This window comes from Aegilops tauschii, chromosome 1 (genome assembly GCF_002575655.3).
Source record: "Aegilops tauschii subsp. strangulata cultivar AL8/78 chromosome 1, Aet v6.0, whole genome shotgun sequence".
NCBI lineage: Eukaryota > Viridiplantae > Streptophyta > Magnoliopsida > Poales > Poaceae > Aegilops > Aegilops tauschii.
This window is the reverse complement of record NC_053035.3, coordinates 305,977,620-305,992,395: the sequence shown is the minus strand read 5'-3', so window position 1 is coordinate 305,992,395 and position 14,776 is coordinate 305,977,620. Positions and strand designations below refer to the sequence as shown.

The following is a 14,776-nucleotide window of genomic DNA, read 5'->3' as shown; positions in this document are numbered from 1 at the left end:
ATACACTAGGAGCAAATTCCTGAGCACCTCAAGATTACCTTGGGATCCCTCCAAGAAAACAATAATATCATGTGCAAATAGGAGGTGTGTTAGAGGGGGACAGTGCTCCCAAATGCCACCCCACAAATTCCCTTCTGTTGTTGGGACTTTTTTTAGTAGAGCAGCGAAGCCTTCTACACAGAAGAGGAACAAACATGGAGACAAAAGGTCCCCTTGACGAAGCCCCCGGGATGGTACAAATCTGTGGGAATAGCCTCCATTAAGTTTTACCGCGAAACTGGTGGCTGGAAGTTTTGCTGAGGAGACAAAATGTGTAATCATTTTTTTGCCAGAGTGATCACAAATTGCTTCAGAATCAATAAAAACTGACTGCGTATTTGCAATACAGGCGTGGGGATCAGTTGGATCTTTGATTGAGTCATTTTTTATTGGCCTCCTCCAGACCAGAGAGGAGGTCAAATTGAAATTGGAGTTACAATTCAATTTTGTTAAGTTATTTTACTCTGCTTCGACATAAAATAGATGGAATCACGCTCTGTAGGATTTGAACCTACGACATCGGGTTTTGGAGACCCGCGTTCTACCGAACTGAACTAAGAGCGCTTTCATTCATTAAAAATAGCCTTGCTTTTGAACATTCATGTGCATATATTTTCATTAGATGTGCAATCGAAATCAGTAGGAGAGAAACTTTCATCCCTATATTTCCACTAAAATGGAATTAGCGTTCTAAGTGGTTCTTTTTTTCTGGGTAAAGAGGAACTTGTCATTTTGAATTCTTGGGTTCAGGAATTCTTCTATAATTTAAATGACTCAATAAAAGATTTTTTATTTTTTTAGTTACTGATTTTTTTGTTGGATTTCACTCCACCCGTGGTTGGGAACTAGTAATTCGTTGGGTCTACAAGCCAAGATACGTACACGGCTAAGTGTATGAAAATCCAAGAGAGAATCATAAAATCTAAAAGCTAGGAAGGAGAAGACCGGGTGATTGAATATGACTTGCTAACAGATCCTACTCTTCCTTAAGCGCTAGTTCCATTCATGATGGTTCAGTTTCGAGAGCAGCTAAAGTAGTTACCTAATAAGATAGATGAATATTCCACGATCTACGATTATAAAAATCTTCTTATGGAAGTCTAGTTCTTTCTTCTTTTAGAAAAGGAAGTCTTGCTCTCCTTTCTTGCCGCTACTTGCATTGCGAGCCAATCAAACTGTTATGAAGAAGTCGTTTACTGATTAGCTGCTTGAACATGGAAATATTTCGGCATATCTGCTCTTAGGTTAGTACGAGAACTCGACTCTACTTCATTCTCTAGGGCAGAGCTCACTACCACTCATTATCGGAGGGAGAGCGCGGTTCCGGCTAAAACCAACTCTGCGAGGAAAGCAGAACTCAGCGGTGACTGATCCGCTAGAACCACACTACTTACTTAGGCTCACTTACGAGAGCTCCCCTGACTCTGATCTCTGATCTAGTAGATGCGAGAAATCATTCCAACTCCATCTGATCTTTGCAGAGGACAAAGGTACTAGGGATATTTCCTCCATTTATATTCGTAAGAAAGAACTCCCACTATTCGTTTGTATCAGCCTTTAGCGAGTCTTGGTGAATCAAAAAAAGGCGTAGATAATGCGCATTGCTTTTGAGTTCGATTTGAACTAACTAGTTTCCACGGTTCTCCAGGAACCTACCGTTTGTTTGGAGTATAGCCAAGTGGTAAGGCATCGGTTTTTGGTATCGGCATGCAAAGGTTCGAATCCTTTTACTCCTGATTATGAAGACCCGATCGGATTTGTCAAGAACGAGCTAACAACTACAGGGGAAGCGGCTCAGTATCAACATACCACCTGCCCGTCTTATCAATGACAATCATCCGTTTGGATGAGGCCATTCTAAGGGTTGTTTAGGATTGGTATCTGCTCTCTTCCCACGGAGTTCTTGTCCCCATGACTAGTATCAGCAGAGGCAAGACTTGTAAGCATCAAGCCAGCCAAGAAGTAGAAGTTGGTAAACATGGCACAAACAAAAGAAGAAAGGAACTTGGTTGGTGATCTTACATACGAGAGGCCTTCTATAGAGTGAGGCAAATAGCGATTTTGCTATAGATACTGGGATCAGAAAATGGTAGTGGATGTGGACGCCGAACAGGTGGGAACACGTGTCATTTGGATACTTCTCTTCAACTCCAAAGTATTTTTATACAATACAAATAGTTGAAGTTAATTTTACGAAAGAAAAAAGGCGGATTATGGGAGTGTGTGACTTGAATTATTGATTTGGCCATGCAGATAAAGAATTGGATCTGCCACATTAGAATTCACAACCAAAGGTGTCTCCGCATCCAATCAACACGCGCCGGCAGGTAGGGGCAACTCTATGTGATTCGCTACGCTTGCTTGCGCCCCACGCGACGTTTTATTCCAGGGAATCCCCAACGAAAAATGCACACTATTCCCTCTTTTCTATCGAATCGGTCATAACCACTACCTAGCCCTACGGCCAATCCAGCAGCAATAACAGAAGCAGCAGCAATTAGTGGATTCATGGTGAGTAGTTCCAAAGAATTCTCTATAATAATTTGCAAATCCAAATCTGCTAATTATTCTCTAATAGCACCTGCTCCTGTCACAATTTCCCGATTTCGAAATGTTGCAAAGCCTGGAGTAGAAAAAAAAGGAGAAATGTTGTGGTTACAGGATGCAATTTCCTCTTCGAATAAACCTCGTAATCGTAAAAAAGTGGGTTTTTTAGTGCTGGGTCATAAAGTATACGACCAGGTTTAACAACGGATACCCAATATTCGGGGGACCCCTTTCCCGAGCCCATACGTGTTTCCGTGGGTCTTAGTGTAACCGGTTTGTCAGGAAATATACGTACCCATATTTTTCCACCACGACGTGCATATCGTGTTATTGCTCTTCGTCCTGCTTCTATCTGTCTCGCCGTGATCCAAGCGGGTTCAAGTGCTTGAAGAGCAACATCAGATTTTTTAGATTTCCCGTCGAACTCAAAAAAAAATCTCGTCGAACGCATTGACTACCATTGAATTTGATGCCTGGATCTTGATGAGTCGTGGTGTGCCATTTTAGAGAGCTAATGCGTTTGCTATTTTTTGCATGTGTCGCGAAAGATCCCACGAGCATGTGTCTGTCTTCTTCCCACCCACCCCTTATCCTCGATCTTTTTCGTTCCCCTGCCACTCCCATGGCCGCCTCCATCCATCCTCCCTCCCGCAAGCTTCTTTTCCGTCGTCAGGCTCCTCCAACTCCGATCACCGTCGCATTCACTCGTCCTACATCCGCTGCACAGGTACTCGAGGCCGCGTGTGGAGCCCAACGCCACGCACATCAGTGTCTCCCAGCTCAGCATGGTCGACACCTTGGGGGTGGTCTGGCGGTCATCGAGGAGGAGGAGGTGGTCAGCGAGGGCAGCCGAGGGCCATGGACTCGTAGACGAGCATGCGCTGTTGGTCATGGGAGCAGCAGCCGACGAGGCTGATGAGATTGTCGTGGTGGAGGAGGTTGAGCTTGAGCACCTCCACCATGAACTCACGATTTCCCCGCACACCGTTCAGGTACAACTGCTTTACAGTGACTAGTTAGTCGTAGGTGAAGGCACACGCGCTGTAGCTGGTGATATTGCTCGGTCGTGCGCTCGACTGGTGACTGGTTGTGAGGTTGTTGTCGTCGGCCTTGGTGGACGAAGGGTGTCATTGTAGGCTATTCCACCTAGAGACAAGCCGCTTGGTGGAGATGGCCGAGGGCAGTGGCGCCACCGTAGGTGCATTATCCTCCTAAATTTTCAGTGAATTAAACTTGCCATCTCCACCTAAATTTTTGCCATGTCAACTATTTTTGTTGTGGTTTACTTTAGTGTTGTTGTTGCTCTAAACAAACAATCAATTGGTCAACAAATCATTTTTGATCAGCCATACTTGTGTCTTTCTTTAGGGTACATTACATATTTACATAGGTGCCATGTTTTTCAGATAATTGAGTTTTGCAATGGCACATAATTTGTCCCTGTCAACTAAATTTATCATGTGTTTTAAGAGAACTATATCCTCACAGATCCCAAATTTGCCATGTACTAATTACATTTTCCCTTAGTTTTCACGTTCCCAAACTTACTAATATGATCTCTAATTCATGGCTAATCTAATCCACGAAAAAATGTAATAAAAATAAAACCTTGTTTGGAGATCATTATAATCATGTTTTTCTACCCATGGCAAACTTGAATTTTTTTCAAAGTTTTCAAAATAAAAATTCATAACATTTTTTGTCTTCCAAACATGGCAAACTTAGGTCTTACCGCAACACTCCCATGGCAAGTTTAAAAAAAAAACTCCCATTAATCGCTGGAAAATTTATTTTCATGGGTTTACGACATTTTTTTTTGAACTTTTCACAGTTACCTTTTACAGTAGACAATAAGTTGACCTCGTGTTTATGTCATCATAAGTTTAGGATTCGACCTTGGCAAATTTATTTTTGTTAACATGGATTTTTTGTATTTTTGTTGGACCATGTAAAATGTATCATGTCTCTTTACTTGGTGGACTATGGTGAATAATTTGCTATGGTAATTGTTTTTGGACCACAACAATGTTTTTAATAAACATGGAATTTTGTTACCATGGCGAAAGAAAATAAATGAAACCAGGCAAAAAAATCATGTTGATGGCAAATTTACTTCAAGTATCATGGCAATTTTCTTTATTTTTATCTTGGCAGCAAAAATTTAGGTCATGGCAAATTTATTTCTGTTACCACATAAAAAAATATGAAACATGGAAAATTTACCTTTTATTTTTTATTTTACTAATATGGCAGACTTACTTTATGGACCATGGCAAATTTATTTCAAATACCATGGAAATTTTTATTTTTTTCGTATGACGACAAAATTATTTTACATACATGTCAACTTGATATACATAAGCATGAGAACTAAAATATAATATACAATGGAAATTTTAATATGCAACTACAATGGAAGTTTTGTTCATATTCTTAACATGTCCCAACAAGTTATAGATCATTGAGCATATCACAGCAAAAAAATTGTGGATTGATCATATATCAACTTTTTTTAAATGTGTGTCTCAAACATCAGAGCAAATTTTTGAAACATTTTTTGGAATAGTCACACAACAAATGTATGAAAATTTGATATTTATTGCATTTTTAGCTTTTTCAAGACACATGGCTAATTTACTTTGCAGCACAGTAAATTTACTTTAGAATGGCAATTTTAACTTTTTTTGCCATGGAAAATTTAACTTCTTTGTTTGCCCTAGAAATTTTACCTTTGTTAGCATGGCAATTTAACTTCTTTATTTACATTGTTAGCATGGAAAATTTGCTTTATGAAACATGGGAGTTACTACTAAACTACTTTCCTAGGTATTTGAAATGAAATCGACTAAAAACAGGGCACACATATACCTTGCTCGTTGTGAGTTCGACGGTAGCCTCGCCTATAGCGGGCGCCACACTGGGCCGGCCCAGGCATGCAGTGGTCCACTGCCTCCTTTTTTCTTTGTTTTTTCACTTTTGTTTCATTTTGATTCCCTTTTAATTTATTTATATTTCTAAATATTCTAAACATATATATTACAACAATATACTTTACATCCATTTTTAAATACTAATCATGCATTTGAATTTTTTTAATGTGTATAGAAAATATTTTCAATGTAACGGAAAATGTATATAAAAATGTACACTGAGTATGGAAAAAGGTAGACATAAAAAATATGTTTCTCAAGATGTTAATCCCTTATTTAGAAAATTTCAACCATGTATATAGAAAAATGTTCCTGGTGTATACAAAACTTGTATACTGCGTATGGACAAGATTAGACATCCAAAAATATATGTTTTCAAAAAATTGATAATAATCTACTTAAAATGTTAAACGTGTAAAAAAATATTCCTGGTGTATACCGAAAGCGTAGAACATGTAATAAAAAATTGAACATAAAAACATTAATTTCTTAAAATGTTGATCGTGTATCAAGAAAATATTAATTATATATTTTATGAAGTTAAACATGCATAAAAACAGGTTCCGTATACAGAAGATGTACAATGTATACAAAAAAAGTACTCATCAAACACAAATATTTGTAAAGATATTAATCATCTATTTCAAAAATGTTAAACGTGTACAAAAAAGTATTCCTGATGTTTACGACAATTTTAAAACATGTATTAAAAATATGAACATAAAACATAATTTTTGGAAAATGGTGATCATGAATAAAATATTTAAAAAGATGAAACATGTATTAATAAATGTTTCTGATACATACCAAAATTGTACAACGTGTATGAACAAAGTAGTCATCCAACATTATTTGAAAAAATATTAATTATGCATTTAAAAATGTTAAACATGTAAAAAATGTTGTTATTGTATATATAAAATGTACAAATATGTATGAAAATGGAGCCATGTGTTTTTTAAAAACAGAAAAAAGAAAGAAATGAAACACCTAAGAAACGAATAAAAAACCCGAAGATAACCGTGAAAACCCATAAGAGAACAAAGAAAAATAAAGAATACAAAACAAAACCGAAGACAAACGAAGAGAACAGACGAAAACTAAGAAAGAAGGGAAAAAACCAAAATAATAAAAAGAAAATAGAATGAAAAAGGAAAAACTCAAAAAGAAATAGAATAAAATTGAAGAGATAAAAAACATGAAAACCGGGGAAAACGACGTAAAACCCCAAGAAAAATATAAGTAAATCAAAAAAGGTAACGAGAAAACTCGATGAAGCATAAAAAACCCAAAGCAAACAAATGGCCAAAAACTGGAGAAGAAACCCACGTAAAAGAAACAGAAGAAAACCACGAACTAAACCCAGCGAACGAAACTTAGTGCACCCGAATAAAACACAGCGGATCTATACCTACTAATAAAGAGATTATCGTGTATGCCCGTCCGTAGTCCTTTTTACAAAAAAAACCATGTGTTTTATGTGAATTAACCCCAGTCCAACTAAAGTCATGGATGAACTGTATTTTGAGGGGGGTTTTTTAAACTGACTTTTTAGGTAATTAATCAATCATCCATAATTAAGTCAAATGAATCATTTTTATGGTTTAACAAAAAATACGATTTCCCGGTTAATCAATCCATAGTCCATCTAAAACAAATGATTTTTTAAATTATCCATGTATTTTAAACTGTACCTCCGATTTTAACATGTTCTATACGAAATTTGATTAGAAAAATGAGTAGAATCTGAATATGATATTATTTTACCCGTTAAATATATTTTTAATTATGTTTTAGTGCAAACTTAATCTATAGCACATGGTCCATTTTTCTTTCATACCGGCGGCGTTTCGGACTGCAAATAAACATTCTCTAAAAATAGACTGAGATGAAATAAAACATTGATAACCACACATGCGCACCTCTAATGCTCGCAGGAAAAAACAATATATTTCTCATCTTGTTCCGAGTGTGTGTGTGTGTGTGTGTGTGTGTGTGTGTTTGTGTGTGTGTGTGTGTGTGAGAGAGAGAGAGAGAGAGACGCCTTAGGTGGTTGTCCGAGTATTGAGGCCGCCGCCGGCAAAGATGAGGAGGATAAGTGGCAACACAAATGTGATGCCCTGTTAAAATAAAAGACGTCACCGCCGGAGGCCGCTCGTCGCGCCCTTTGCCGCGGGAGCCGCTCAGCTTGGCCTCCGCCTCGCCGCCCCCGGTCCTCTTCTGCTTCCCAGCGGCGTAATGCATGTTATTCTCCAACAATGCGAATCTGTATCTACAGAAGCTGTTGCCACCCATCCCGTTCCAGTTCCTTGCGCCAACCGAGAGGGAGGGAGGGAGGAGCACGGAGATGATGCAGACTGTAGAAGAGGTAAGTAGAGAGCACCTCTCTTCCTTTGACACCTCCAATGAGATGTTTGAATATTCATACGCAATGCAATTTTACTGGAAACGGTGATTTATGTGGGAAGTGGATTAGTTTTGTGCGCAAGGATGCACTTCAATCACCATCAAAGGCCATGCTACTTCCTTTTTTATGATTTCATCTGAATATTCAACCTTCTTTGTTGACACACTGTGCAGTGGACGCCAAGTACCATGCATGAGATGGCCATGGTGACCTAGAAGATGATACTGAAGATTTAAGTGAAGTGGTTCAACTGAATCAAGGGGGCATAGTGGTATTTTCTTCTCTTCTTGGGACTCCTGGCATATTTATCTTGTTACGCATGAGACCATGACTCCCTTCCGTACAAAGTCTGAATTAACAATTATGTCATTGTGATGTTGTGCTGGTTTATGATGTCAAACAGAGGTGTAGCACCGCTGCAGGTGCTTCGTTCTAGGTGTTGCGCAAACACCATGAGTCCACGAGGCTGTACAAATGAGCGATTCGAGTAATAATTTTTGTTCGCGGTCAAGTAATAAACAAGTGAGTCACTTAATAAATTTCAACTCCATTGTGCAGTTTTTGACTCGACGATGCAGCCGCTGCCAATCCCTTCGCTGAGATTCAGATTTTTTTTTCTTTCCCGTTTCAGTGTGTTTGGATTGGATGGTAAGATGCTCTTCTCTTATCAAAGTTACAACATAGGGCCTTTTAGAACATAGTGATGGTCAATGGGGCCTAGAATTTTTTGTATGATTCACTGGCTATCCTTGGTGCTGATTTACATAGCTTGCTCATTTGTTGTGTTTCAGTGGGAGAATATACCAGATAGGAAGATACTAGGCTTTTATGAAATTTTGGTTCCACTGGATGAAATTCTTGTTATAAAGTGGTGGTCTTGCTACTGAAATATGGCCAAAGGATCGAGGATGTACTTGTTACTGCGGATGAATTCCTGCTGTAGATTATCATGTCGATGGTTGCAAGGTAATAATAATTTCTGTAGGTGTAGACATATTTTAGTCATCAAGCTATGGTTGCACGATGTATCATGTGAAATGAAGTTAGTGCATACTATGTGTCGATTCATGTGATTCTTCCCTAACAGAAGGGTGATAATGGGGTTTGTGCAGTTTAAAACGCTTGTAGTTCCATTTTACCTTTGATGCATATTTGTTTCGTTGATCCTTTTCATGTTTTTCTTTTACAGCTTATCAATACAATTTAACCTCAATTTGTATGCACCTCTGCCATATAGCCTATCAACAATTTAACCTGGATTTGTTGTTTGATAATCTGGATTTTACTAACCTTGTCCCATCATATGTTTCTATCCAGAACTATGTCACAGTTTCCCTTCAATTGCGCCAATTTTTAGTGCTATAGACAACTCCACTGTCAATTCAGGTTTAGAAAATATCAGGAGATATAACAGCCTAACTCATCTTCTTCTCGCTGATGGATAACAACATGAGCGTGTGCCTGGTTTACAGACCTAACATTTCAGCAATGGCAGCTGGCTCCCGAGACACCTGGCCAAGTGCTCCTCCAGAACAAGTATAGCCACACACATATAGCCCTTCAGAAGCTTAAGGTGATTATTCGTTTCTTGATTCTTGTTCCTCCATCTTTGAATAGACGTAGAGTGATGTCACATCATCAAATACCATAATTGGTTTTAACTGGACATGGAAAATTTTAAATGTGCTCTGTAAGAAAGTAAATTCCATGGTTCTAACATTGCATCTACTTCTGGCATACCTACTTTTGTTATTCACAGAAAAGTTTATTTCTGCATTAATGAAACTTTTGTTGTCTTTGTAACTTTTATTTGTTCCCCCCATCTACAAATAATGCATGGTGCATGAGTTTAAGTTCAGGTGCTAGATGGGGTTATCCGTTGTGGAACTGGTGTTATTATAGAACTTTATTTTATCATCTGCCGATGTTTATAAACTTCTAAGTGCAGGCGGCGAGCATCTTAAAGAAGCTTGTTCTGACCATTGGCATTTCTTTGGACCAGCACTGCAAGAACATGTCACTTGAGGGGGTATGCAGTCTAATGTCTAGAGGCTCAAGATACAAGACCAAGCTTGTTATCTTCCCAAGTTGTGCTCGCAAGTACACAGTATGGTGCATGTTTCTTTTTCTTTTTGTATTTTATATATTCATATGTTTGCACCTTCTTAACTGCTCTCTTGTTTCAAGGCTGGTGATTCTACTCCAGATGAGCTTTCTACGACCATCCAGGTCCAGGGCGACCATCACTCATGGCCGCAAGAAGCACTTGGTCGAAGTTGTGAAGGCTGTAGATGACGTGAAGGCGTACAAGGTATACGGCAATCTCCGTGTTGAGAGGATGAACTGGCACCAGTTAGGAGCTTTGATGAAGATGGCTACCCGCATGAAGAAAGAGGAGAAGAAGTGATGGGATATTTATGATAGCTTGGAGCCTCGCATACCTTGTTTGATTTCTGAATATAACTTTCTGCCCACTGTTCAAATCAGCTCTTCATTTATGTGCAAATGGTCAAACAATGTAGTTCAAATAATTAAGTTGTTATCCTAGGAATATTTTGCAAAATGATGTACTTATCATCTTAGATAATATATTTATTCATTTTATAGATGACATTTTCATATTTTCTAGAACAATATAGGTTGCATTATTTTATAACTATGGATGTTCGATATAATCTGTGTTAGTCCAGACGTGCGTTGCACGTGCAAGTTTACTAGTTGGATTAAATGCGTGTTGTTTTGTTTTTTCGTTGCAACGCACGGGCTCTTTAGGTATGAGAAAAACAGACAAAAAAGGCCGGCCCAGCAGCTACAGCGGGAGTGCGACGACGAAGAATCAGGCGAGACAGAAGAAGTTTGACTCCATCATCAAAATCAACATCGACGGTGTTGTTTTTAGTAACAGAGGCGGCTCCGTGGCAGCAGTGTGTCGAGATGAAGCAGGGAACTATCTTGGAAGCTCCTCGCTAGTGATTGAAGGCCAAATCGATCCGGCAACGCTCGAAGCAATCGCGTGCAGGGAGGCGTTGGCCTTGGCGGAAGATCTGCTGCTCCATGACTTCATCATCTCATCGGATTGCAAGCAGGTGGTAGAGGATATTAACAGAAGAAATCAGGGACGATATGGCTCAGTCATCACAGAAATAAAACTTAGAGCTACGAATTTTGATTGTAATTTTATTTTTGAAGGCCGAGTCGTTAATGGCGAAGCACATAGTTTAGCTAAGCACTCTCTTTCTCTCGGTCTGAGACCCATACTTGGTTGGTTAATCCCCATGATCCGAATTGTATCCCACTACATGTAGATTATCATCAATAAAGCTTAGCTTTCCCAAAAAAGAAGAAGTTTGACTAAAAAAAGAAAAGAAGCACTCGCACTAAAAACTAACCTAGGTGTTGAAATAAAATTTTGCTAAAAAAAAGGTGTTGAAATAGAACGGAACGCCGCCGCCTCTTTTACTCAAAAAAAAAAAGTGCGCGACATGGCCTCTCAGCAACCTCCGCCGCCGCCGCCGAAGGAGAAGAAATCCCCGCCACCCGCTCCCACCACCATATGCGCCCTCGGCGACGACCTTCTGCGCGAGGTATTCCTCTGCCTCCCCTCCCTCCCGAGCCTCGTCTGCGCCTCCCTCACCTGCACTCCCTTCCTCCGCGCCGTCCGCTCGTCGCCTGCATTCCGCCGCCGGTTCCGCGACCTCCACCCACCACAGCTCCTAGGAATCTTCCTCAACATCCACGACCCCGCCTTGCCAGCCTTCGGGCCCATCCGCCGCCGCTCCGACGTGGACCACGCCGCCGCCATCCGCGGCGCCGATGTCTTCCTTACCCTGCTCCCCGAAGACGATAAGGACGCCGATCGCGAGTGGTCAATGGAAGACTGCCGCGACGGATATGTCGTTCTCGTCAACTGGGAAATCAAGCAAATGGCTGTCTACGATCCCCTCACACGGGCCCTGGATCTCTTCTCCACGCCACCGGACGAGATCTGCAGCGACATGCACGTTGAGTTCCACATGCTCGCCTCTGAAGAATGCCACGGGCAGTTCCGCATTGTCTCTGTCTGTCATGAAGAATGGGGGGCGCAAGCTGCCGTGTTCTCATCAGATACCAGAGAGTGGCAGGTTTTCCCGTTTTCAGAGGATGATCACTGCAATCACGATGGTACAATGGTGAATGGGTTTGTCTATTGGACATTTACAAGCGGAGCCAATATCCTTGTGCTGAATACGGCTACACTGCAATTCTCGCAAATCAATCCGCCGCTGCATATGGAAGGGAAAGGGGAATTTAAGCCTGGCGAGACCAAGGATGGGAAGCTCTGTTTGGTTTGCACGGTTAGATTCACGCTTGTTGTCTGGGTCTGGGGACCGGATGATGACGACGTTGATAGATGGATCCTGGATAAGGCATTTCCGATGCAGGATGCAATTACTCTGCATGATGATTGTGCTCTCAATGTTGTGGCGATTATCGGTGGTTTGGTGTATTTTTCTACTTCTTGTCAGAGGCATTCGAATTCTTGCTTTTTCATGTCCTTCTGCCTTGAAACAGAGGAGCTGAATAAGCTCTGCCCTGTCACTCCCTGCTCTATTCGTTCATATCCGTACATCATGGCGTTCCCTCCTTCATTGATATGCAATAAGGTGAACCCTCAACCTGAAGGAGCTTGACTAAGCGGAAGAACAAAAACTGGAAGCAGATAATGTTACTTTCTCGCTATAGAGTAAACCAAGATGTCCCATCTTGTTGGGAATTGTCCGTCATTTGTGTAACCTTATCATGTATCAATATCATTAATAGCTGACATGATAGTGTTTTTGTAACTCGAAAGTGGCTGAAGCTCACTTCTATCTATGTTTAGAAGAAGCATTCTATGGGGATCTATAATATTTCCTAAATGCATTGAGAAACTCACATGGTTCTATGTTACTTTCTAGCCAGATTGCTTAAGGTCTCTTGCATGCATATACATGAGCAAATATCTTCAGTTAGCTCTCTGTCCTTTGTAGAAGATTGCTAATACTAGTGTAAATGTTAAGCTACATGTTGTCCTAACTATGAATTTGTAGCATTCACCGTATCAATAAAGTTAGGCAAAGGTACAACTTGCAGGATCAGTTTATAATTGACATAATTGAAGCTACTCCCTCTGTACCAAAGTACTTGGTAGTTGGGGGAACTTGTACTAGTTTCCCCCTCCTACAAGTATTTCGGTACAATGGTAGTAGATTTTATTTTCAAATATCTTTGTCAATTATAAATAGGTATTTCATCTGCGCAACTGGTCATTTGGAAGTCCAGGTTTGGAGTTCTGATGATGAAGCAGATACTTTGAGAAACTTAGCGCCCAAGTGTCTACTAAGCACTTGCAGAACTCTTCGTATGGTTGACCATAGTTGATTGATCTTTCAGGGTCAATAGTACACATTTTATCAAAACATTTTCCGTGAGGTGTAGACTATTGATAGACTGCAATGTGAACGATGTAATTATCTCAAACTGCACCTGCAAGGGCAAATGAGTTTTATTTCTGGTGAGATGGGTAGGAAGCCCTCTAACCTTTGTGTTCTTCAACTCATGCTTGATGTCTGGGTGAAATTTGAGGCGAGTGGCGACTCGGTGGCGGTTGACCCGGGGCGGCGGCGACCCGTGGGCGGCTCAGCGGATCCGGGACGCTGGCGAGTGGACCCAGGTGTAGTGCGGCCCGGCGGCACGATTCCTGTTGGGAACGTAGCAGAAATTTAAAATTTTCTACGCATCACCAAGATCAATCTATGGAGTTTACTAGCAACGAGAGGGAAGGAGTGCATCTACATACCCTTGTAGATCGCGAGCGGAAGCGTTCAAGAGAACGGGGTTGATGGAGTCGTACTCGTCGTGATCCAAATCACCGATGATCCTAGCGCCGAACGGACGGCACCTCCGCGTTCAACACACGTACGGAGCAGCGACGTCTCCTCCTTCTTGATCCAGCAAGGGGAAAGGAGAGGTTGATGGAGATCCAGCAGCACGACGGCGTGGTGGTGGAAGCAGCGGGATTCCAACAGGGCTTCGCCAAGCGCTGCGGGAGGAGGGAGATGTGTCACGAAAGGGAGAGGGAGGCGCTAGGGCTTAGGTATTGCTGCCCTCCCTCCCCCCCACTATATATAGGGCCAAGGGAGAGGGGGGGGGGGGCGCAGCCTTGGCCCTTCCTCCAAGGAAGGGTGCGGCCAGGGAGGAGTCCTTCCTCCCCAAGGCACCTCGGAGGTGCCTTCCCCCTTTAGTACTCTCCCTTTTTCTTATCTCTTGGCGCATGGGCCTCTTGGGGCTGTTGCCCTTGGCCCATATAGGCCAAGGCGCACCCCCTACAGCCCATGTGGCCCCCCGGGGCTGGCGGACCCCCTTGGTGGACCCCCGGACCCCTTTCGGCACTCCCGGTACAATACCGATAAAGTGCGAGACTTTTCCGGCGACCAAAATAAGACTTCCCATATATAAATCTTTACCTCCGGGCCATTCCGGAACTCCTCGTGACGTCCGGGATCTCATCCGGGACTCCGAACAACTTTCGGGTTACCGCATACTAATATCTCTATAACCCTAGCGTCACCGAACCTTAAGTGTGTAGACCCTACGGGTTCGGGAACCATGCAGACATGACCGAGACGTTCTCCGGCCAATAACCAACAGCGGGATCTGGATACCCATGTTGGCTCCCACATGTTCCACGATGATCTCATCGGATGAACCACGATGTTGAGGATTCAATCAATCCCGTATTCAATTCCCTTTGTCTATCGGTATGTTACTTGCCCGAGATTCGATCGTTGGTATCCCGATACCTTGTTCAATCTCGTTACCGGCAAGTCTCTTT

General features: G+C 41.6%; 1 protein-coding gene and 1 non-coding gene across 3 annotated transcripts; one reads left to right on the top strand and one right to left on the bottom strand.

The window, feature by feature from the left end:
• Nucleotides 1-529: 529 nt before the first annotated feature.
• TRNAW-CCA (transfer RNA tryptophan (anticodon CCA)) lies at nucleotides 530-603 on the bottom strand. The gene has a single exon. It is a non-coding gene; the product is annotated as a tRNA-Trp (tRNA).
• A 2,589-nt stretch (nucleotides 604-3,192) lies between these two features.
• On the top strand, nucleotides 3,193-12,852 carry LOC109766964 (uncharacterized). Of its 2 annotated transcripts, XM_073496675.1 has the most exons (6): nucleotides 3,193-7,884; nucleotides 8,097-8,571; nucleotides 8,715-8,889; nucleotides 9,419-9,496; nucleotides 9,926-10,030; nucleotides 10,111-12,852. In XM_073496675.1, the coding sequence occupies exon 6, from the start codon at nucleotides 11,406-11,408 to the stop codon at nucleotides 12,591-12,593; it is 1,188 nt and encodes a 395-aa protein (XP_073352776.1). In that variant the 5' UTR covers nucleotides 3,193-7,884; nucleotides 8,097-8,571; nucleotides 8,715-8,889; nucleotides 9,419-9,496; nucleotides 9,926-10,030; nucleotides 10,111-11,405; the 3' UTR covers nucleotides 12,594-12,852. The 2 variants fall into 2 exon arrangements, with proteins under 2 accessions (XP_073352776.1, XP_020181303.1); XM_020325714.3 differs by lacking the exons at nucleotides 3,193-7,884; nucleotides 8,097-8,571; nucleotides 8,715-8,889; nucleotides 9,419-9,496 and having other exon boundaries at nucleotides 9,544-10,030.
• The last annotated feature ends 1,924 nt before the right edge of the window (nucleotides 12,853-14,776 follow it).